We start from the raw sequence: 25,704 nt of genomic DNA on the forward strand, positions 1-25,704 counted from the left end.
AAAAGTAATTGCCCCCTAAATCTAATAACTGATTGTGCCACCCTTTGCATCAACAATTGCAATAGAGTGTTTGCGACCTCTTCTTTGTAGAATTGTTTTAATTCAGCCACATTGGAGGGTTTGAGCATGAATGGACTGTTTAAAATCCTGCCACAGCATCTCAATTGGATTTAAGTCCAGACTTTGACTTGGCCACTCCAAAACCTCAATTTTGTTTTTCTCGAGCCATTCAGAGGTGCACTTGCTGGTGTGTTAGGGATTATTATCCTTCTGCATAACCCAAGTCCACACAAACTGATGCCCGGACATTCTTCTTCAGGATTTTCTGATAGAGTTCAGAATTCATGGTTCCATCAATTATGGCAAGTCATAACAAGCAGCCACAGAACATCACACTATCAGCTATTTGACTGTTTGTATGATGTTCTTTTAATTTAATGGTGTGGTGGTTTTACGCCAGATGTAACAGGACACACATCTTCCAAAATGAAACTTGTCTCATAAGTGCACAGAATATTTGCCCCAAAGTCTTGGGTATAATCAACATTTATTTATTTATTTTAATTTTCTGGGCAAATGTGAGACAAGCCTTTGTGTTCTTTTTGATCAGTAATGGCTTTAACAGTACCTTGGAACTCTCCCTTGGATGCCATTTTTTTCCCAGTCTTTTTCTTATTGTTGAATCATGAACACTGACCTTAATTGAGGCAAGAGAGGCATGCAGTTCTTTAGATGTTGCTCTGAGTATTTCATGACCTACTGGATCAGTCGTCGTTGCACTATTGGAGTAATCTTGGTAGGCCAGCTGCTCCTGGGAAGGTTCATCAACATTCCAAGTTTTCTCCATTTGTGGATTCTGGCTCTGACCATGGATGGCTGGAGTCCCTAAGCCTTAGAAATTAAGTGATTTCTTAATTCAACTAATCTGGCAGTAGTCAGGTCTTGGATTTGGCTAGTTAAATGTAGCGCTTTCTAAAATAATGTGGTTAATTATCAAATAATGTGATTAATTATACACTGTTCTTTCAGAATTTAACAGGAGGGGGCAATACATGTTCACATAGTGCCAGGTGGTATGTATATATCCCATGAAACATACCAGATGTTTTGCATAATGTTCAAGGTGCTCTTTTCCATATGGTAACTGATGCTGATTTACACTTTAAAGTTCCTAAATATATAAATTAATACTGTAGTACAACAACAGACCAAACTAAATGTTTTTGATTTGAATCTTACCCTCTACCCTAATTCTCAGATCTCTTTTGCACTTGCATCTTATCAGGTTTAACAGAAAAAGCACCATAAAATGTCAAAAAATAAATGAAGACAAAATATTCATCGTTTTACGGGGGTTTGAACTTTTTACCTTTAAATCCTTTAAAACTTTTAACGTTCAAGGGAAAGTGTATTTAAATGCCTTTACAAGATTATTACCCAGCTCCATCTTCAGGGGATCTCAGTTGTTCTGAGATCAGACTCTGTTCACTTTACAGTGTGAAATATAGCAGTGGTGTGTCAGTATGGCCTGTGGAGTTTGAGTGGGAGGGAAGGTGTTAAAACTGGGAATGAGATGATAAAAGAGTGTGGTCCCATCATACATAAAAAAACATGGAGGAGTAATGTTGTTAAATGTTATGAGAAAAGATCAACCACAATATTACCACTGTAATCTCTTGAGACTTTCTGCACTGCAAGTTTAGTGCTTGCTTTGATAAAGGAAAATTGAGTTTGAAAACTGTTTATTAAACACTATGGTTAGTAAGTAATCCTGAGTTCCCTATTGATACTTCACTCGTGCTGCTTCTGCTAAGACATTAGGAAGAAAAACTAATTTTCCTCTAAATTCTGAAGCCTTTTCAGAAACACAGTGTAACTGCACGGCCGTTGGTTAAGCAGATACTCTCGCAAGTGTTCCCAGTGGACAGGTTGTTTTCCCTGGATCTGAAAGATGCCTACTTCCACATCCAGATAGCCCCCCACCACAGGTGATTCTTGAGGTTTGCCTTCAGGGGAGTGGCATATCAATACATGATCCTTCCCTTTGGACTGTCCCTGGCTCCTGGCACTTTTACGAAGTACATTCCCCAGTAAAACAGTTGGGAATCCACATTCTGTAGACTGACTCATCTTGGCCCAGTAAGAGAACAATATATTATCTCACAGATCCTTCCTCCTCATTCACTTAGAATTCCTGGGACTCAGGGTCAATATTGCCAAGAGCACGCTCTCCCCCACCCAGCGGATATCGTTCCCGGGAAGAGTTCTCGACTCAGCATCTATTCAGCAGCTTGCGGCCTCATTCAAAGTTGGAGCCCCTCAACCCCTAAAGGTGTTTCAGAAGATGTTGGGCCTCATGGCCTTCAGCTTGTCCTCCTTCAATGATGGCTAAATCCATGAGTTCTGTCCCACGCCTAGCGTCTTGGCGTTAAGATAAATTGGGTCTGCGTAGAAGCTCTGGCCCTTTGGAAAGACTCTTAGTGGATGGGTGTGCCCCTAGGAATGGTCTGCAAAAGGAAGGTGATCTCGACAGATGCTTCCAACATGGGTTGGGGAGCACTGTGCGATAGCATACTGGCTTTCGACCATTGATCGAAAGAAGAGAGTCAGCTTCACATCAACTGCCTGGGAATGCTGGCAGTATGTTTAGGCCTTCGCACCTTTCTGCCAGACCTACGGTATTCCACAAGCTAGTCCGTTCAGACAGCATGACAGTGGTGTTGTATATAAATCGCCAGGGTGGTCTCTCCTTGAAGTGCCTCTTCGTTCTGTCAGAGCATGTCCTGGAATGGGTTCAGCTCAACTTGCGTTCTCAAAGCGCATATGCTGGTCAGGTTGATGTAAAGAGACAGACTTGCTATCTCGGACCAACGTCCCCTCAGAGCAGTGGATGCTCCACCCAAAATCAAAGAATATGGGAGATCTTTGGCAAGGCAGAGGTCAACCTCTTTGCCTCAGAAGGTGACTCTCACTGCCTAATTACTTTTCAAAGGACAGGGCCCACGACTGGCCCAGCTTCCTAATTTTCACTTTTTAATCACATGATGTAAACATCTAATGACAAAACAAACTGCGAAACAAAATGAACATGAACCAATGAGAGAACAGAATTAATTACAAGAATGCGAGATGATGAACCAATAAGCAGCAACCAGGAATAGGAGGTTAGATGAAGGGAAACAGGAACCACATGACTGAACCCAAATTAGAAGACCTGTCATAAAAAAAAAAAACATTACTAAACCGAAACTGAAATCATGAAACATGTACAAAATACAAGATGTTCAAACTAACATTTCAACATTAAAAGATGTGGTCTGAAAGTCTATTTCTGATGTCTATGTCTATTGAATGCCTACTGAAATATTATTATTATTATTTTTATTAAAACGTGCTCAATTTGTTGTTTTCTCTAGGTGAATGACAGACTAGACCGATCTTGCTGTGGTTTCAGACCAGACCCATCAGAACTCTGTGTAGAAAACCTGCTGCATGTCAAATGTGGAAACCCAAAAGACTTAAATCTGGTGCACATCCTGGTAAAGGAAATATTGGTCATATTTGTCAGATTATACAGTAACAACTTTTCAATATCAGACATCCAACATCCTCATTCTATAGTAGTTAGTCCAACCCTCAGAGTCCACCACATTATCACCCAGTTGTAGAGACAGGAGTCCCATATTTTATAGAACTGAAATGGTTTGCTATGACATTGATAATATATATATATATATATATATATATATATACGTATATATATATATATATATATATATATATATATATATATATATATATATATATATATATATATATATATATATATATATATATATACTTTTTATTATTATTCTTATATATATTGCTTGAGTAAGACCAGTACTCCATTTGACTTTGAAAAATTTATGACACTATGCCTTCAGTGAAACCTGAAGCAGTTGCCTTTTTCATCAAGTTGTATTGACTGACCTCATGACAAGGTCGCACTGCTGGTAAGTATTCGTTTTCTACAAGGAGTGTAGAACATTTTCCCCCTTCATTCTGCTTTCCAATATCAAAAGTAATAACTTTCCAACAGTTCTCAAGGTCTACATGAAGTGAGCTCACACTCAAACTGTGAGTTGGAAACCCAACTAAATTAAGCGAGGCAGCTAAAATGAGACAAGGCAATCAGTTTCCATGGGAGCCTTTAGATTGGTTCTGTTGTCATTATCTGATAGTGTTCAGAGAGCTGGAGAAATGGAGCTCCAACATGGTTGTGGTTTAGTTTTTTGGAGAAAGTCTGCAAAAGTCAGGTTTTAATATTGCTTGGCCACAAAATCATTCAACAATTTTAGAAGTCTCTCACTGTTGCTTAGAAAAAAACCTACAGAGCACACTGCAACCAGTATAATTCATACAAGCTCTCTCTTTTACCCTAAACACTAACCCTATTATTAAACACGGATGTGAACTGTAAAACAAAAGTTATATTATATGCTAGTCGGGATTTTCAATGGTAGGCAATTACTAGTCACGACTTTTGATTTTTGTACACACTGAATATACTTTTGGGACAGTTATGTGATTTGAAATATAATTCAACAAAATCTGAAAAGAGGTTTAGCTTTCTATCAGGTGCTAATTTCTATCTAATGAAATTGAATTCTACATTTTTTGAAGTGTAACTTAAAGGGTTAGTTTACCCAGAAATGAAAAATAGTTTTGTTCCAAATCTGTAAGGCTTTCGTTCATCTTCAAAACATAAATTAGGGACAAATTAAGGACTTTTAAAACGCTTTCTAAAAATTTTCTAAAGATATACAGACATGGACAGATTTAATTTCACAATTGATGTGAATCTCATTGATTCATAGCAATACTTTTACATGGATTACAATGATTTGTTTGGGTTACTTTTAAAATGTTCTGTATAACCAGTTTTTCTCTCTTTTTTTTTTTTTTTTTTTGACAAAATATCTTCATTAGAGTTTAGAAAATAAACAAATGTCCTACGTGTTTGAAAAGGTGGAGTAAGCTAACTTATGACACAATTTAAATTTTTGGGTGAACTAACCATTTAAATGTCCAAAAGCTTCCAAATACTTTAGAACCACTTTACTTAATGTATATACTGTACACATGAATCTACTCAAAATAAGCTGTTTATTATAACTTTTATTTATAGGTGCGGAAGTCAGAACCATCCAGATTGGTTTTTATTGACAATGCAGGAAGACCTCATCAACCACAAGACAACCTCAACTTCAGACTGGTTGAAGGTATTGATGAGTAAGTATTGGTATTTGTGAATATTTATCCAGATTTATACTATCGATACTTTTTTATACCAGCCTAATCGTTACAAATGTGGACTCTCAATGTTGTAAGTTTGAACCATTAACATTGTGCATTTGAAAAAACACTTGTTGACCTAAGTCTATTGTAGGGTAAAAGTGGCAACTAAATTAGAAGTAGACAAATTTGTTTACAAATACAAATTTCAGAACAAGGATGCTGTTTTTAAGGAAATAATACTGATTGATATGTTCAAAACAGTTAGCGTAACTGTTTTGAACACATAAATATGTAAGTGTATTTGTTGATTTACAGGTTTCCAGAGCGGGCTGTTTCAGTACTGCAATCAGGATGTCTGGAGAAGATGCTCCTTCGCTCCCTGTCTGTAGATCGGGAATTCTGGGTGAGCAGAAGAGGGGCACCCGGACTCAAATCTATCATCCAACACATTGAACAAAGAGCCAAGGCCCTCCTCGAGCACATAAAAGAAAAGAAACTGCACCTTAACAGAGATCTATGACTCTCCAATGAAGAGATTCCCTTATATTTAGGGGGGAAAGCAATTCTCAAAATTCTCTTGCTTTGAATTTAATTGTCCAGACTCGTTTATATCAGTGTCTGAAAGTCTGTTTTGTTGTGCTACTTAGAAAGTCATGCACAATATGCAAGACAGCTAAAATGAGAGGAGATTATTGAGTCGATTTCCCTAATCAGGATTGACAATCCTTGAACTGTGATTATGATGTTGTGCACAGTGTCTGAGAGAAGACATTTCAGATGGTCATTTGCAGGCAGGACTCATGCGGTGGTCCATCACTGGGAAGAGACTTGCATGTCCTTGATAAAATTGGTTTTCAGCAACAAGCAATTTGTCTTTCTATGCTGAATGTAAATGTGCTGTTGATGGCCTACAGTGGTCAGCAGCCAATTGGAAGATATTTAATATTTAATGTACAGTTATGAGGAGTGGGATCTTGGTCTAATGATATTTCACAGTGGGTGAATTGTCACAAAATTAGACACCAAATAATCAACTAAATCTGTCACTTATTTGTTGTGTTGTCATAACCGCATTGGACAAAACCTGAATTTACATGGAAGAAATTAAGCTTTGTCAGTGCATTCAGGAAGAATAACTGCAGCTGTGAATCAGATATGAAGCTAAGCTAATGCAGCTTCTAAACAATTTTTCTTTTACAGTATCCTTGAAATGACAGAACAAGAGAATTGTGGTGTACAAGCTAAATCTTTAATGAAGGCTGCTATACTAGAATAGATGCTGAGGACTATGAAACTGTGGTGTGGAGTGAAACTGAGCCTTCTCCATGTAACTCCTGCTGGGCTCCTACAAGGGATTTGGTGCCCAAAGGCACAGTTATGCATTACAATTGCTGAGTCTGTATTTGTGGTGTCGTATGGTGAGTTGTCATACATGATTCTTGACTTTCATATGCATCCTATAGGCCACATACTGTACACACACTGCATTTAAATATAGTTGTCACTTCCTTCTACTGAGAAACAATCATTTAGAATTGTGGTTCTAAACCTTTTTGGCTCAAAGGCCCCTATTGTCAGTAACAATGTTCAAAGACCCCATGACCCCATGACAAATTTTCTCTTTCTTTCTTTCTTTCTTTCTTTCTTTCTTTCTTTCTTGTTTTGATACCTGATTTCTACCCAATTCATATCATCTAGCCGATTTAGAGATCAAATTTTTACCTCATATTTTTTTCTCTTAATTTCAAAGATCTGCATAACTAATAATTTAAAAGGCCCACGCGTGCAATTATTCATTTTAGTGATTTACATGACTTTTCCAGTAAATCAGGCTACCTTATATATCCAGGTATCTAGATAGTGGGAACCCTGCTTTTTTCTTTTTCAAAAAAAACAAGTTGAAAAACAGTAAATAAATGATTAAAAGAATAAATAAAATGGCGGGGATGATTTAAAATAAGAAAAATAATTAAGATGATATTGCTTTTCTGATATTGCTTAATATTTTAATGCTTTTTTTTTTAACATTTTAAGTCATCTTGAGGTCCCCTTTGGAAGTAGACCCCCTTAGTGGGCCCCAGTCCTCTGGTTGAAAACTGCGTATTTAGACAATTCAAGTATATCGATATGTGGACATTATACTTCCTAAATTCTGCAGTGTGTAGGTGGCCTTTTTGTAAAAAAAAAAAAAAAAACTATTATCAGTGTTTTGACTGATTTTTCATCACCCAGTCACACTAGTTTATGCATAATTAAAAAGTCATTATTTTTGGAAATGTATGACTCCAACTTTGGAACGCTGATTGTTCTACTTTTTACTTGCTGATTTTGGAATTTTCACTTGAATAAATGTGCTCATCTAAGATTCATGAGAAATTATTTCAAGACTAGCCAAAAACCTCTATCAAGTGAAGAATTGCAAGTATCTGACAGCTTATTTATTTTTCATAAATTAATGCTCAAAATCCCATTTTGCACATTTGCACTTTTTAGTTTGTATTTGGTCGAAAACAAATGCAAACTGCAAAATGCAGATATAACTTCCAGAAATCAAATCAATAAAGAGGAGAAGATCGACCGAATCTGTTCATGAGTTGATCTTGTCATTTGCCTCATACTGATTACACTTGGACAGATTTAATTTCGAGGGAGAAAAATAAATGATATCAGCGAAATATTAAATCTCCCTTTCATCCAGTTTAAATTCCCACAGGTCTTATTTACATTTACCTAATGTGGGCCAGAGACTCCTGCCTGTGTTCTGCTTCCAATTTCACTTCAAAGTACTTTGACTGCTTCTTTTTAAACTAAAGAAGGGAGTTCACCAAACAGATTTGAACATAAGACTAGTTTAGCAAAAATTATGAATGCAATGATACTTTATATCCTTGGTACACTGTACAATATTTAAAAACTGCAGTTAATTTTAGAATATTGTAGTGCTGGACAACAATTAATTATGATTAATCGCATCCAAAAAAATAATAATAATAATTGTGTACATAATATGTGTATGTACTGTGTATATTTATTGTGTATATATAAATATACACACATGAATGGATATATTGATAATATAAATTATATGAATATAAATTTATGAATTAACACATGTGGAATTTTATATGGAATGATATGCATAACAAAAAAGTGTGAAACAACTGAAAAGATGTCATATTCTAGGTTCTTCAAAGCAGCCACCTTTTGCTTTGATTACTGCTTTGCACACTCTTGGCATTCTCTTGATGAGCTTCAAGAGGTAGTCACCTGAAATGGTCTTCCAACAGTCTTGAAGGAGTTCCCTGAGAGATGCTTAGCACTTGTTGGCCCTTTTGCCTTCTGTCTGCGGTCCAGCTTACCCCTAAACCATCTTGATTGGGTTCAGGTCTGGTGACTGTGGAGGCCAGGTCATCTGGCGCAGCACCCCATCACTCTCCTTCTTGGTCAAATAGCCCTTGATACCTTCAGTGTGACTCTACAATTATCATAGTCATGAAAATAAAAAAAAAATCATTGAATGAGAAGGTGTGTCCAAACATTTGGTCTGTACTGTATTTATATATATATATATATATATATATATATATATATATATATATATATATATATATATATATATATATATATATATATATATATATATATATACACACACACACTGTATATATAGCATTTCTTCTCTGCAATTAACAAATAAACAAACGTTTCATTTCCTTAAAGAACATTTTCTTCATCAGAATGACTGCACAGTACTGTGTTACTTCAAATAATTAATCCCCACCATAAAAATTAAAGCCTGTCTGTTAAATATTACATGATATAATTGGTATAATTCTTTTTTTTTTTCAACAACTATAAATGTTTCATATTCAATATTCAGCTCCTTTCAAGTTATAAATAAGTGCAACTTGATCAGAGTTGTCTGACAAGGTCATATATATATATATAAAAAAGGCTGAAATATAAAACTACAAGCTTTCTCATCATTAGGCAAGAGATGAGTGGATAGAGCCATTATTGCTGGACCATGTAAGAGGGTTTCTCAGAAAACTGAGAGAAGCAAAAGTCTCTACCTCTGGCCTGCATCCATTAATTAGAAACATAATTTTAATGAATCCTAACCACGGGAATGATTAAAATAAGTGTAATTAGAAATAAAGAGAGATAATTGGACAGAAACAAAAAAGAGAAAGAGAATGTATGCAGTTCTGCAGATGATTTCTAACCTCCTTTTATAAATGTTTCTTTTGACAAGTGAGCACATAATGCATTCTTCCCCTTGAGGATAGATAAAAGCATCATCCATGCCTTAAATAAAACTATAGCTGTGTGTCTTCACATGTCTCTGTGTGATATATGTGATACATTTATCTGAGTGATAAAAGTGATTTTTTTATTAGACCAATTTGTCAACTTACCTGAAAAACCATGTGACAGTATTACCCAGGGCGCCATGGTGCTTTTCTACTCTTTTATTCTCACAGTTTATTAAACTAAAACAAAAACTAAACTTAGACAATTTTGTACCTACACTCAAAGCATCCTAGGTCTAAATGACTTTTTTAAAGGGTTAGTTCACAGAAAATGAATATTATGTCATTAATGACTCACCCTCATATCATTCCAAACCCGTAAGACCTCCGTTCATCTTTGGAACACAGTTTAAAATATTTTAGATTTAGTCTTTTAGAGAGCTTTCTGTCCCTCTATTGAAATTCTATGAACTGTTTACTGTCCATTTCCAGAAAGGTAATAAAAACATCATCAAAGTAGTCCATGTGACATCAGAGGGTCAGGTAGAATTTTTCTGAAGCATCGAAAATACATTTTGGTCCAAAAATTGCAAAAACTACGACTTTATTCAACATTGTCTTCTCTTCCGGTCTGTTGTTAGCACGTTCACTGCAGTTTAGTGATATCCGGTTCGCGAAACAATCACTCAATTTAACGGATATTCTTGAACCAGTTCACCAAATCGAACTGAATCGTTTGAAATGGTTCGCGTGTCCAATAAGCATTAATCCAAAAATGACTTAAGCTGTTAACTTTTTTAATGTGTCTGACACTCCCTCTGAGTTCAAACAAACCAATATCCGGAGTAATTTACTCATTTACTCAAACAGTACACTGACTGAACTGCTTGTGAAGAGAGAACTGAAGATGAACACCGAGCCAAGCCAGATAACGAACAAAAGACTGACTTGTTCTTGAGTCAAGAACCGTTTCTGTCGAACTCATCCGATTCGAGAGCCGAGGATCTGATGATACTGCACATATGTGATTCAGTGTGAAGCAGACTGACACACAGTGCTTCTGAACTGAACTGGTTCTTTTGATGATTGATTCTGAACTGATTCTGTGCTAATGTTATCAAAGCGGGTAAACCGAAGGCTTGAATGAAGGCCAGTCATCGCTATTGACGTAATTACGTCGAGTGCAAAAAAACAAGTGAACCATTTTCTTCAACCAGTTTATTGAATCGAGCTGTCCGAAATAACTACTGGAGATCTGAAAACCGATGCAACCGGTTCTTAACTCGAGAACGAGTCAATCTTTCATTTGTTATCATCTTGGCATGGTGTTCATCTTCAGTTCTCTCTTCACATCAGTTCAGTCAGTGTACTGTTTGAGTAAATGAATTACTCCGGGTTAAGTCATTTGTGGATTAATGCTTATTGGACACTTGAACTCTTTCAAACGATTCAGTTCGATTTGGTGAACTGGTTCAAGAAGATCCGGTTACATCGAGTGATTTATTCGCGAATTGGATATCACTAAACCGCAGTGTTTTGAACCCACTCACAACAGACACGGAAGAGAAGACAATGCTGAATAAAGTCATAGTTTTTGCAATTTTTGGCCAAAATGTATTTTTGATGCTTCAAAAAATTCTAACTGACCCTCTGATGTCACATGGACTACTTTGAAGATTTTTTTATTACCTTTCTGGACATGGACAGTGTACCGTACATACGTTTTCAATGGAGGGACAGAAAACTATTGGACTAAATCTAATATATCTTAAACTGTGTTCCAAAGATGAACAGAGGTCTTACGGGTTTGGAACGACATGAGTCATTAATGACATCATTTTCATTTTTCGGTGAACTAACCCTTTAAGACGAAATCAGTCAGGGTTATATTGTGAAAACAAGGCCAGGTTCCAACAGCGGATGAATGAATGAAGTGTTTATTTATGCTGAGGACTAATCCGAAGAGTAACGAGACCACCAGCACTCCGTAAGGAAGACCAGCAGAGAAACTTCACCGGTATCCATCAGACAGCAGAGAGGGGAAGTGATGAGCCCGCAGACAGCCAACGTCAAGGCCGGGAGAGAGGTGAGTAGTCTCGGCTGTATAGTGGATGCTTGCCTCAGCAAGCGAGAGATACCACGCAGACAAAAAATTCCCCAGAGTCCTAGAGGTGCCAGGCAGACGGAGAGAGCAAAAACAGGGACACCAGACCGACAAGACAGGGAAAAAATAAAAGAATAAAGCAAGGTCAAAGAACTTGGAAGGCAAGGAGAAGATTAGCGCTTCTAACAATGCTTACGGACTGACACAAGACAGCAAACACAAGGGCATGATAAAGGGAAGAAAATACATGCAGAACAGGGTGCAGGCGCAGGAGAACACGTTAATCAGGGGTAACAAGAGGGGCAGAGAGAACAGCGGAGACCGTGAAACACCTGAACTGTACTGTATAAATCAGCATGATCAGCAAAAACTAGTAGCATATCGGGATGTAACAATTCAATAAAATATTGTGATAATATTCCCAATACACATTTATTGTTGTATACTGTTATACATTTATTTATTTTTCATCATTATAAATGAAAACGTGTCCTATTACTATTAGACAACAGACAAAATGCTGCATATTTCTTTGTAAAATTGAAATGTTAATAAAACTAACTTGAAATTTTAAAACAAATCCTAAATCAAATAAAAAATCATACAACTAAAAGAATTATCTAAATTTAAACAAAGGCTTTGTCTGTGTTCTATTTTAAATCAGAGGAAACCATTTAAATTACTATCCCCTCCAAAAAAAAGATGCTAAATACGTGTTATTTGGATTGTATAATAATAATAATAATAAAAATGAAGTAAAAACAGAATGGTCGGATTTTATGTGAATCAGATGCAGATGTCACTCTCTGACAGCAGGTGCCACTAATGGAAATTTAAAGGCTGCTGCCCCTTTAAGACCAAGTGCACGGATCCAATATAAAAATGCAAAGGAGATTTATTTCTCCACTGTACACGTTCACTTGAGACATAACCATGTTTACGAGAATACATGCAGAGACAAGTATTTTGAGATATATTTGTGTATGTGTTCATTTAGAAGAAAGGATACGCGAAAGAGGAATCAAGCGCAGTCTGAAATGACTCGTGATTCGTATGGATCTATTAACTGAATGCAAAATGTGAATCCTAGAATAATTTTTGTGTCGTGATGATGAGTGTCTTATGATGTGTGGTATGCACGCTCACTACGAGTTGCTAAATAATAATAATAATAATAATAATAAATAAATAAATAAATAAATAAACCAGTTGCTAAATGACATCAAAATTAAAAGTAACCACTTCGGTAATCTAAAATACTTTTCAGATGTAACTGTAATCTGATTACCCCTTATCTAAAATGTAATTATAACGAAATTCAGTTACTCATATTTTGTATTTTAAATACGTAACGCCTTTATGTATTTCGTTACTCCCCAGACCCCAGCCCTGTACACACACACACACACACACACACACACACACACACACACACATATATATATATATATATATATATATATATATATATATATATATAAGATTAAACAAAGTTACAACAATTACTACTTGGCCATCCCTGCTAACAACATTACGTAACTGTTACGTAACTGCGACGTAATCTGGTGACCAAAGTTTCGTCGTGGCGACGTAACTAGTTACGTCGTGGCAACCGGAAAAGTGAAAGGTGCGTATACGTCGCCACAACGTAACTTTGTGACGTTGCCAGTAAGTAACTGCGACGTCGTGGCAACGTCGCGGATCGGTGGTCGTGTGCTGGTAATCAGTTGGTCATTTTTTTTTATAATTATTCTATGGGCGGACATGCAGCACTTGAACCTAATTTATGTCCTCATATGCCCAAACTAATTTAAAGGATGTTTCAGCAGCTGTGAATGATGAATACATACTCGAAATTAATTCAGTTAATTTATTAACAAGCAAATATGAACAGTAATACACCCAGATTATTAATAAAAACAGGATATACAGCGAAATATGAATGAAAGCATTCAGCCCATACAGAAGCACATAGATTGAGATATATTAATAATAAATACATTTCCATATATTGAAATATCTATACCCTTCTGTAAGCATCCAGGGTCAAAACATTATGCACAACATGCAAGTCTTAGTAGGCACTCAGTACATTGCATTTAAATATTATCATTAACAATGCACACATTCATCAACTAATCACAAGATCCCACAATAATCTTCAGCTAATCACACCCTTAACCAAACCACTACAAATAATTCATTGAAAATAATATGCTATAGCTTATGAACAGATGTATTATAGCAAATCAAGTTTAATGAATCTCACACCTATCATACAGCATTATGGCCAGTTCACACTGCCACAAAAATATATCTAAATATATACAGTATTGTTCAAAATAATAGCAGTACAATGTGACTAACCAGAATAATCAAGGTTTTTCGTATATTTTTTTATTGCTACGTGGCAAACAAGTTAGCAGTAGGTTCAGTAGATTCTCAGAAAACAAACGAGACCCAGCATTCATGATATGCACGCTCTTAAGGCTGTGCAATTGGGCAATTAGTTGAATTAGTTGAAAGGGGTGTGTTCAAAAAAATAGCAGTGTGGCATTCAATCACTGAGGTCATCAATTTTGTGAAGAAACAGGTGTGAATCAGGTGGCCCCTATTTAAGGATGAAGCCAACACTTGTTGAACATGCATTTGAAAGCTGAGGAAAATGGGTCGTTCAAGACATTGTTCAGAAGAACAGCGTACTTTGATTAAAAAGTTGATTAGAGAGGGGAAAACCTATAAAGAGGTGCAAAAAATGATAGGCTGTTCAGCTAAAATGATCTCCAATGCCTTAAAATGGAGAGCAAAACCAGAGAGACGTGGAAGAAAACGGAAGACAACCATCAAAATGGATAGAAGAATAACCAGAATGGCAAAGGCTCAGCCAATGATCACCTCCAGGATGATCAAAGACAGTCTGGAGTTACCTGTAAGTACTGTGACAGTTAGAAGACGTCTGTGTGAAGCTAATCTATTTTCAAGAATCCCCCGCAAAGTCCCTCTGTTAAAAAAAAGGCATGTGCAGAAGAGGTTACAATTTGCCAAAGAACACATCAACTGGCCTAAAGAGAAATGGAGGAACATTTTGTGGACTGATGAGAGTAAAATTGTTCTTTTTGGGTCCAAGGGCCACAGGCAGTTTGTGAGACGACCCCCAAACTCTGAATTCAAGCCACAGTACACAGTGAAGACAGTGAAGCATGGAGGTGCAAGCATCATGATATGGGCATGTTTCTCCTACTATGGTGTTGGGCCTATTTATCGCATACCAGGGATCATGGATCAGTTTGCATATGTTAAAATACTTGAAGAGGTCATGTTGCCCTATGCTGAAGAGGACATGCCCTTGAAATGGTTGTTTCAACAAGACAATGACCCAAAACACACTAGTAAACGGGCAAAGTCTTGGTTCCAAACCAACAACATTAATGTTATGGAGTGGCCAGCCCAATCTCCAGACCTTAATCCAATTGAGAACTCGTGGGGTGATATAAAAAATGCTGTTTCTGAAGCAAAACCAAGAAATGTGAATGAATTGTGGAATGTTGTTAAAGAATCATGGAGTGGAATAACAGCTGAGAGGTGCCACAAGTTGGTTGACTCCATGCCACACAGATGTCAAGCAGTTTTAAAAAACTGTGGTCATACAACTAAATATTAGTTTAGTGATTCACAGGATTGCTAAATCCCAGAAAAAAAAAATGTTTGTACAAAATAGTTTTGAGTTTGTACAGTCAAAGGTAGACACTGCTATTTTTTTGAACACACCCCTTTCAACTAATTGCCCAATTGCACAGCCTTAAGAGCGTGCATATCATGAATGCTGGGTCTTGTTTGTTTTCTGACAATCTACTGAACCTACTGGTAACTTGTTTGCCACGTAGCAATAAAAAAATATACTAAAAACCTTGATTATTCTGGTTAGTCACATTGTACTGCTATTATTTTGAACAATACTGTATATGTTTAAGCAATTAACATTAAATTCTAAAATCTTAAGTAATTCTTACTTTCTCTATTCTTGCAATATTCTAGTGTTCATGTCCCTGAGTAATATCTGCATCCACCGAAGTCTGAAGAGCTGAAGAACACAATATGCTAGTAGACAGCAATCCTCGTGAGAGAGAGGTCTGGTGTGGAGGGTGGATCTGGAACTGACTTCTATTGATTGTCTCTTTTCACAAACTGCCCTGAAATACAATTCAAACATTAACAATGATTGTTATAAATGTAATGTAAGGCTCTTAAACTCATAATGCTCATTTTGGAAATATAGTTAATATCACTAATATGCAGCATGCACGATACAAGGAAGTGGTCAGTAATTACACTTTGAGGTATTATATCTATGTCAGTAAGGCTACCTTTAAGAAAAAATAAAATGAATAAATTAAGTTGTGTTATGCATTCAAATAGTTAGACATGCTAAAATACAGAATTTGTTAACAATAATAATAAAAAATAATATGCTGGGGAAAAAATTAGGGCCCTAAATATGTTTTTTTTTTTTTTATGTTTAATAAATTGATGTGAAAATGTATGTCATACGAAAAAGGAGTAGAGAAAAATGAAATATTTATTTTATCATTGAGGATTTCTTAAAAAAAAATATATATATATATCGTCTCGCTCTCATGAACCCATTCTCGTGTCTCGTCTCATCTTGTGGGATAAGTGTCTCATCACACCCCTAGTAGCCAGAGCAAGAGATACATTAGATTTCTTTTGCATGTCTGACAGTCTAAAATTAAGCAGAAGTATTTCGAAAGAGTTAAACCTGTATCCTGTTTTCTGGGTAACATTGAGAATATCACTATATATTGTTGCAACACCTCCGCCACGACCAGTCTGACAGGGCTCATGCTTATAACAGTAGTTTGGTGGAGTTTAGACTAATGCTAAATCAAAAATACCTGTCAAAATTAACACTGGAACAAACACAATCTTTATTGTAGTAGTACTTCTATTTGAGCGTGTAGAACAAAATTCATCATAACGGTTATTTGAGAATTGGCTTACTAGTCATATGGAGCGAAGTGTCCTGGAGATGTTGTCCAACAGGAGATCTAAAAAGCCTAGGACGCTCCCAGAAAAGATTCCAATTATTAACAAAAGGCAGTTTCTGTTCTTTACACCATGACTATAACCATTCGTTTAAAGCAAAAAGTCTGCTGAACCTTTCATGTCCTCATCTATACGTGGGAAGTGGTCCTGACACGATGATCATCATGCAGGCGATATGCTGTGCACCGTCTTGATCAGGCTCCTGAAGTCCCTCTTCAGTGTCTCCGTCCGCTCTGATGCCCACCTCACTCTTCAGGGTCACGGGAATCTGTGCAGAAATATCAAGAACATGAGCACCAGGGAAGTAGTCAGTGTGGACTTTACCTTCAGCTAACATAGCGCAAACGTGCCGGACGATGGAGTCTCTGATGATCACAGCGTTTTGTTCTGTCTCGCGAAGTGGAGCGAATCGGGTTCTGGTGGAGATCCTGAAGACCGGAGGCGGCGGATGGAGAGAGGTCGTCGCCCAGGGCCTGGATCATGTCTTACACTATGAAATAGGGTGAAGGACATCTGGGAAGATCGCATCCTGGGTACACCGGGCCTTTGCAGAGAACCACACAGAGTAGAGGTGGTAGTAGGGTTAGCTGTATACTTACCCTGGACTTATGAGCATCAACCCCTGAATATTTCCAGCACAGCTCTCCACTCGCTCAGCTGGGCCTGCTTCTCCACAATATCATGGATCTGTTTCTTCATGGCCTCCAGCTCCTTATTAGAAATAAACAAACTAGAGAATAGGGGAAATGCAGAAAAGAAAAATAGCAATATGGAAAACATACAAAAATCTTTAGATACCAGAATTCACATGTTTAGATTTTACAGATGCATGATGATATATTGTAAAAAATAAATATGAAGTTATTTAATAAGCTTTAAGCATCACCTGTGTTTTCTATCTCTGTCAGCAGCTCCCATTAGTCATTTTCTTGGAAATTCCCCTCTGTTTTAGAGGGTTTTTAAGACACTCCTGAAATCACTGTACAATTTTTTTTATCAATATTTGTTAACAATGATAAATCAGAACAAGCTTGAAACAGTGGTTTGAAATAGTTTCAGCCCATTTTAGACCACGAGTGACGTCACTGATAGACTCTACAATGCAGATTTTTAGGTTAAATTAATTAGCTTAACTTTATTTCATTTATCTATTGACAAATTACCATCAAAAACATTAACAAAATGATCAAAACCGATCCTTTAGGCATAAGATGTAATTAAAAGGCCAAACTTTCATTAATAAGGGCTCAAATCTAATATGCTATAACGTTAATTATGTTTCTATGCTAGCGTAATACTTGATAGCAGACATTTCAGGAAAAATACCATAATCGCAGAGGTATAAATATTAAGAAAAAGTACTTAAAGTAGACTGTGGATAATATTAACGTGTTACTTAACCAATCTGTCCCAGTTGTTGGTCTTTTCTTTGGTATAACTGACGAGAAACAGAGAAAATGTCAGACGAGTCCTCTCCTCTCCTCTCCAGCAGCTGATGTGTACGCGGTTGCCATGGTAACTCAACGGCTAGAAGGCTAATAAAAACAATAAAATAATAAAAAAAGGTTTTAGCGACGTTAGACTTTTGTTTTTACTTTGTTTTATACATTTTATCAACCAACTTATTTATTATAAATTGTAAAACTCACCTCAGAAAGCTAATTCTCCTGTCAGACACAGTTGAAGTGAAAAGTGCGTCAAACAAACGCGCTGTCCTTCTGATACAACAATCTCTGCTGCAGATGAGATGGTGTAGCCAGTCTGTGTCATTATTTCACGTTCATAACTCCTTACGAGATAGAAAGTTTCACAACTCTTTTCTTGTCAATACTGTGCGCGCGGTGCGTCAGTTGCGGAAGCGCGCGCCTGTATGTCACGTCACTATATATTAAAAGCATGTCCATATTCTGACTTGGTGAAAAGAAACCTATTTTATCTTTAAGGAACGTTTAAGCTTGAGTCTGAAGTTTAATTACACTTTTTAAATGGCTCTATACTCAGAGAGCATATAAAGAACGTAAAAAAAAATATATGGTAATGATATTACGTGCATACGACGTTGTAGTTACGTTGCCAGTAAGTCATGAAGTTACCAATATATTACCAATAGAGGACCTATCTGGGACGTTCTTGGTTATCTGGTCACGTTGGAAGGACGTACTGACGACGTTGTGAGTTGGTAATGTGATGGTAATAAAATTACGGGCATGCGACGTCGTAGTTACGTTGTCAATTGGTAAGTCATGGAATTACCAAAAATTACCAGTACGTTACGTAACTGTTACGTCGTGTGTTAGCAGGGATGTTTGGATATGAAAAGGGATCGACCAATCATTTCATCACGTTGTCCGAACATTGACCACGCCCACTTGTGTTTACTCGCTTTACGCCTGCTGTGTAGTTCATTTGGATTTCTAACTTTCTGTGTAGACTTCGGATTGCAGTATTGGAAAGGAGTGGATGTTTTTTTTTTTTTTTTAATTGCCCAGGCCATTTATTCGAGGCATTTGACTGCAGATTGCTTTGAACACGAGAGTCCCCACCAAGAAACATTCGTTCAAAGATGAAGCAGCCAACTGTAAGTAGTCGATTTCATAATGCTTTGTCTGTACATTTTTGGTATGGATTTATTATTTTTTTCATTTTATTTTATTTTAATTTTTTTTAAATGGGACGTTGGTACGTTTGATATTTCTTCCTATTGGGTGATGTTAGACATTTATATCAGTGGCCTTTTACAGTATCCCTTAAAAACTGATAATTTCGGACAGAGGGTCAGAATAGGGTTGAAATAATGAGGGTTTGTTTTGTCAAAATCAAGAATAACCTCAAGGGATGTAATTACAATTTAAAAAAAAAAAAAAAAAAAAAACATCGGGTCATGACAATTTAAAAGATGCGATTCTAATCAACCAATCAACGTGGCGAGAGAGAGGCAGGCGCTTTTTTTGAAAATTTAATTAGAAGCTTTTGCATTTTTCGAGTCAGCCGGATCACAGTAAAAACTGTAACAACTTTTATTTACATTACATTACAATTACATTTAGCAGACACTTTTATCCAAAGCGACTTACAAATGAGGATAATGAAAGCAATCAAAAACAAAAAAAGAGCAATGATATGTAAGTGCTATAACATTTCTCAGTTAGCTTAATGCAGTACACGTAGCAAGGGTTTTTAAATAATATAATAAATTAAAAGAAAACAGATAAAATACAAAAAGATTAGAAAGCTTGTACATTATGTAAAAAAATATATTAGTAAAAAAATAAAATAAAAAAAATAATTATGGGGTAATGCACCCACACACACTTGTTTAGACAGATTTGATGTGTGATTAATATGCAATTAATTAATTGTCACTCTGTGGAGTTGATTAGATTAAAATATTTTAATGATTAACTGTCCTAGTAGAAATACTTCATATTCTATAAACTGTGGTGACTTATTAATTAGATAGAAAAGCATGACATCCTATCAGAAGCCAGTATCGGTAATCTTCGGTAGTGTCGATAGTCTTTGCATTACAGCTTCACTCCTCTGTGTTCAGTTTCCTGCTGGTTCGCTGTCTTGGATGATGATGTTGAGTGGTGTCCCTCCACACCATATCTATGGGAAGGAACCAAGGTGTCCGGTGGTGTGATGCTCTCACTCACCCTTGCTCAGCTGAGTCACTCTTACCATAGCGAATACCTGCTTTATATCTCTCACTGACAGTGAAGATCAATAGTGAAGCTTGGCTCAGTGGGTGACTGTTAGGGTCCAGTTCAGTTTCTAGTGGGAGGCAGACTTTGATCATTTGGATCACTTTACAAAAAATGATAAGTACAACTTCTAATATAATATTTCAACTTTTAAAAAAGATTCCAAAAAATACTTCAGTGTGGTTGAAGTTTTTACAGTATACAAAAATAAAGTGGCAAAAATAAAATGTAAACAACACTTTAGCATCAGGCACGAATAATGTCATATAAAATCAAAAGCATTCAAAATGCCATATAAATTCAACAAAAGCACTGCTTAACACTGAGCAAAAATAATGGTCAATGCAGTGAAAATGGGACCTGGAGGTAAATGTGTATCCTGGGTAAAACATGTTGATCATCTTACAAATAGAATACAATAGAAAGAGGTCTCATATCTTTTACAATCATGTTGAGTATGCTTTCGGTAAGTGTAACGGCCATCTAGGTTATGCAAACAGTGACATCCTTTTTATGAAAGAATTCTTGTACACAGCTTTGCCTCTTTCCGAGAAAAAAACAAACACAATAATTAACAATATGAACAAATTTAAACATGAAATCTAAGAATGCTGGCAATATATAAACTTTACTGTATTTCAAAGAGTGTAGTAAATCTGCATTTTTGTGAACTGAATGTGATTAATTACAATGTTTAATATGAGTACTTTGATTACAACATTAATTAGGGCTGTGCAAAAAATTCGAATGCAATTTTAATGCGCATCTCGTCAGTAAGGTGCTCCTGTGATTAGAAGTACATATCCAGCACGTGCGTTCAGATCAGGGTTTCCAGGTTTTCAAAACAATTCCTGTCCACTTGCTTCTCAAAACTAGCCCAATCGCATTTCCAGGAGGTTTGCAGATAAAAATTGCGTCCCGGGGTTAAAATACACATTTTTTGTCAGGGTTGCATTGTTAAAATTAGCATTTTAGGGGATAAACATCACGTTTTTGGTATTGGGGTCACTTCAACCTGCGGACATGCGGACATGGCAACACTGGTGCAGGTGGAGCGGCATTTACTATGCAGAGTCATAGTCCACCGACAAGCTACACAAATTCGATTTAAAAATCAACAAAGAATCGTCTCCAATTTTGAAATAGATTTTGTGTGGATTTTCTGTGAACTACGGCTCTGTGTAGTAAAGGTGTTGCCAAGTCTGCAATTGTTTTTCGTCTCCGTGGTTCGAAGCGACTCCAATACAATTAACCTGATGTTAAGCCCCTAAAATCCAATTTTTACAAAGGGAACCCCGCCAAAAAAATTTATTTTATCGCCTGGAACGAAACACGATTGATCTAGTTTTGAGAAGTAATTGGGCATGTTTTGTTTTGAAAACCTGGCAATCCTGATCTGAACGCACATGCTGGAGATATACTGCTAATCACAGGAGCGCCTTACTGACGAGATGTGCATTAAAATCGCATTCGAATTTTTTGCAAAGCCCTAACATTAATTGTATTTCAGAAAGTGTATTGAATGTAATTTTAACATGAAATACAGAAAGCATTTTAATCCCATTTAATTTAATGAGATCATTTGTTATTAATCACATTTATGATTATGTTTTATTTAATTGGCTTGTGACAAAAGTAGACAAAAGTGCACTAGTAGCCTATTTATCTATATGTTCACGTAAACTACTAGATTACAGCATACTGTTAATGTAAATCTAGTAGTTAAATTTTTTGTCTATGTGTGCATAAACAACATCTAACAACCAGTATGTTAATTAAAAGTTTGTTTTAATTTCGCCAAAGTAACCTACACTGTAATGTATGTTTACAGTTTGTACAATTAGCGATTAGCATTACTATTATTACCTAGCATATATGAATTAATCCTTTACCAGCAGGGAAGTACGCCACAAATACTCCCAAAACTAATTGTAATAATAAATACTTACACAGATGGCTCGTCCTTTTGAGGTCGGAGAGCAGCAGGATGTTTTCTTCTGAGGTGCTTGTGCATCGTAGTTGTGCTTCAATGGTAAGCCATTTCTGTTTTGCAAAGGGAACAAAGGACCATTTTATTTTGCATCTGTTTAAAGTAGACTTGTGCCGGTATTCGGTAAGTCGGCATATTGCGGTGATTAATATTCACAATATTGTTATCGTGGGCAATTCTAAATACTGTGAATAAATATACATTACAAATTATTACAAATTTGGAATGCATTTTAAGAATAGTATTCCCATCAGCTGCTTAAAATGCACAACATTGCTGTATGCTTGAAAGAGCTCATGCGCTTTGATGTAAACAAACACGCATGATAAGCGCATGGAAAGCAATGAAAACACATTCACTCTCTGAAAGCAGATAGCGCTAAATGCAGCCCGTACCCTGTAAACACAGTAAATAAAGCATCTGTTACTTTCTAAACCATATTTAAATAATCTTAAATAACCATACAGATTTGTGTTTTTCCTGTGGCGTTTATTACAGAGCCAGCTACTGAAATATTTAGACTTAATAGGCTAAAGTGATACCTATTGGTTTTTATTGTTCTTTTGCATTTTAATGTGTAAAACATTTAACTTTTATATATTTTTATGTATTTCTTTGTTTTAAATGTTTAGTTATTTTTGTTATAAGAAAAGTTATTTAACCTGTTATACTGTATTATGACCACTTTTTAAAAACAAAATTTCAATACAGTGATAATGCCGTACACCATGATAAAAGCATTATCAATTAACCGCAACAAGAAAATTTGATACCGGCATATCCCTAGTTTAAAGTATTCCCATACTTTTGATAATCGTGGTCTAGCTTTTTGTGAAAGCCTGGAACTTTCTCCATTCCCAGCAGATTATGCCTGTTTAATGTTTCTTTCATTCTTGTCTTATCTTTACACAGTGCTTTATCTTTGTGTCTTCCATGTATTCCACCTCCTTTCTTCCATTGGTCAGGCTCTTTTGTTTAACCCTTGTCTTGTTCTCATTTCATTAATTGTGGTCACCTGGCCCCCATTTTCCATTTTCCCTTTATATTGTTCCGTTTCTTCCTCTTGTGTTGGCTGGTTTGTCTTGTGCTCTAGAGACAGTTACTGACTTGCTGCTGTGTTTTCCAGTCTTGCCCTGTTATTTGCTTTGATTGTGTTCCATTTCTTCCTCTTGTGTTGGCTGGTTTGTCTTGTGCTCTAGAGACAGTTACTGACTTGCTGCTCTGTTTTCCAGTCTTGCCCTGTTGTTTGCTGCGATTGTGTCCCCTTGTTGTAGTTTTTCATTTCTTCTTTTTCTTGTTTTATTTTTTTCCCTTTTATTATGACAGGTTGTTTCTCCTTGTGTTTTGCCGAGTTGTGTTTTGTGTTCTTGTGTGTTTGTGCTGTGTTTTCCCTACAGTCCTGCTCTACCAGCCTGACACCTGCATCACAAATACTCTGTTTGCATTATGTATGCAGTCGATCAAACATAATAGATGCACTTGTTTAGGTAGAAAAACTAAGTTCTTTAAAGATAAAGTGTGAATGCTTTAATCCAGGGGTGCCCACACTTTTTGTGTGGGGTTCTACTATTCAAATGACAAACTCAATGAGATCTACCCCCCTCCCCCAAACAATACATTTATCTATATATTCAATTAATCTAATAATTTATTAAATAAAAAAGTTCAATTATGATATTCTTCAATTTTTATCATTACATTGAAAACACAAGGTTGTTGTCCGGAAAGGTCCACGAGCCTGGACTCAAACTCAGGACAAAGCGCAACTGCGTTTTGTGCCACACTGCCCAAAATGTAATGGGAGGTGACAACTGTCACTCAGTGAAAAAATGTTAACGATTGACTGCCCTGGTAAAAATTCTCCATACTCCATAGTCTTTAGTGACTTATTGCAGCTTCACTCCTCTGTGTTCAGTTTCCTGTGGGATCGCTGTGTTGGATGGTGATGTTGAGTGGTGTCCCTCCACACCATATCTATGGGAAGGAACCAAGGTGTCCGGTGGTGTGATGCTCTCACTCACCCTTGCTCAGCTGAGTCACTCTTACCATAGCGAATACCTGCTTTATATCTCTCACTGACAGTGAAGATCAATAGTGAAGCTTCGCTCGGTGGGTGACTCGGTTTGCAATATGTATGCAGTCGATAAAACATAATAGATGCACTTGTGGAGGTAGAAAAACAAAGTTCTTTAAAGATAAAGTGTGAATGCTATAATCCGGGGGGTGCCCACACTTTTCTGTGTGGGGTTCTAGTATTCTAATGACAAACTCAATGAGATCTAACCCCCCCCCCCCCCCCCCCCCCCAAAAAAAATGTGTGGGGACCATTGCATTTATCCAGATATTCAATTAATCTAATAATTAAATAAATAAAAAAAGTTAAATTATGATATTCTTCAATTTTTATCATTACATTGAAAACACAAGGTTGTTGTCCAGAAAGGTCTACGAGCCTGGACTCAAACTCAGGACAAAGCGCAACTGCGTTTTGTGCCACACTGCCTAAATTGTAATGGGAGGTGACAACTGTCACTCAGTGAAAAAATGTTAACGATTGACTGCCCTAGTAAAAATTCTCCATACTCCATAGTCTTTAGTGACTTATTGCAGCTTCACTCCTCTGTGTTCAGTTTCCTGTGGGATCGCTGTGTTGGATGGTGATGTTGAGTGGTGTCCCTCCACGCCATATCTATGGGAAGGATCCAAGGTGGTGTGATGCTCTCACTCACCCTTGCTCAGCTGAGTCACTCTTACCATAGCGAATACCTGCTTTATATCTCTCACTGACAGTGAAGATCAATAGTGAAGCTTCGCTCGGTGGGTGACGGTTGGGGTCCAGTTCAGGTTCTCACGGGAGGCAGACTTTGTCTGTGTTGTCTTTGTTTAATGTTTCTTTCCTTGTTGTGTCTTTTCACGTTGCTTTGTCTTTGTGTCTTCCATGTGTTCAACCTCGTTTCTTCACTTGGTCACGCTCTCGTTTAACCCTGGTCTTGTTCTCATTCCATTAATTGTGGTCACCTGGAGCCGGTTTACTTCCTCACTTTATATTGTTCCGTTTCATCCTCTTGTGTTGGCTGGTTTGTCTTGTGCTCTAGACAGTTACTGACTTGCTGCTCTGTTTTCCAGTCTTGCCCTGTTGTTTGCTGCAATTGTGTCTCGTTGTTGTAGATTTTGCTTTTGATATTTCTCTCCCTCTTTCTCTTTCTGTCTCTCTTGTTTTTTTATCTTCAATGATGTAATTCATATTTACTGGTAAAGTTTTCTTTGGTTGTTCATTAGTATCCTTTCTAGTCTTGTATTCTCCTTATT

General features: G+C 36.6%; 1 protein-coding gene and 2 long non-coding RNA genes across 14 annotated transcripts in view; 1 reads left to right on the plus strand and 2 right to left on the minus strand.

The window, feature by feature from the left end:
- LOC127975028 (Golgi-associated kinase 1A-like) overlaps nt 1–8,218 on the plus strand; it is a 33,092-nt gene extending 24,874 nt beyond the window's left edge. Inside the window, exons 3-5 of the mRNA XM_052578764.1 lie at nt 3,417–3,539; nt 5,171–5,274; nt 5,596–8,218. Of these exons, the coding sequence (XP_052434724.1) occupies nt 3,417–3,539; nt 5,171–5,274; nt 5,596–5,800 (432 nt within the window). The 3' untranslated portion in view covers nt 5,801–8,218. The remainder of the gene's footprint in view (nt 1–3,416; nt 3,540–5,170; nt 5,275–5,595) is intronic.
- Nucleotides 8,219–13,495: 5,277 nt separating this feature from the next.
- On the minus strand, nt 13,496–19,077 carry LOC127975030 (uncharacterized). 5 transcript variants are annotated; one of them, XR_008157424.1, is made up of 5 exons: nt 18,351–19,077; nt 17,588–18,236; nt 16,657–17,431; nt 15,648–15,827; nt 13,496–14,638 (listed from the first exon to the last, which is right to left on the minus strand). It is a non-coding gene; the product is annotated as an uncharacterized LOC127975030 (long non-coding RNA). The 5 variants fall into 5 exon arrangements; XR_008157425.1 differs by having other exon boundaries at nt 13,496–15,827; nt 16,657–16,712; nt 16,815–17,431; nt 18,351–19,072; XR_008157421.1 differs by having other exon boundaries at nt 13,496–15,827; nt 18,351–19,074.
- A 597-nt stretch (nt 19,078–19,674) lies between these two features.
- The window catches only part of LOC127975032 (uncharacterized), a 33,230-nt gene continuing 27,200 nt past the window's right edge, over nt 19,675–25,704 (minus strand). For 7 of the 8 annotated variants that reach the window (XR_008157431.1, XR_008157429.1, XR_008157430.1 and 4 more), the window contains 2 exons: nt 22,355–24,453; nt 19,675–20,475 (listed from right to left, as the gene is read on the minus strand). This is a non-coding gene — a long non-coding RNA (uncharacterized LOC127975032). The remainder of the gene's footprint in view (nt 20,476–22,354; nt 24,454–25,704) is intronic. The other variant, XR_008157426.1, reaches the window with a different exon arrangement.

The sequence above is a fragment of the Carassius gibelio genome, chromosome B16 (genome assembly GCF_023724105.1).
Source record: "Carassius gibelio isolate Cgi1373 ecotype wild population from Czech Republic chromosome B16, carGib1.2-hapl.c, whole genome shotgun sequence".
NCBI lineage: Eukaryota > Metazoa > Chordata > Actinopteri > Cypriniformes > Cyprinidae > Carassius > Carassius gibelio.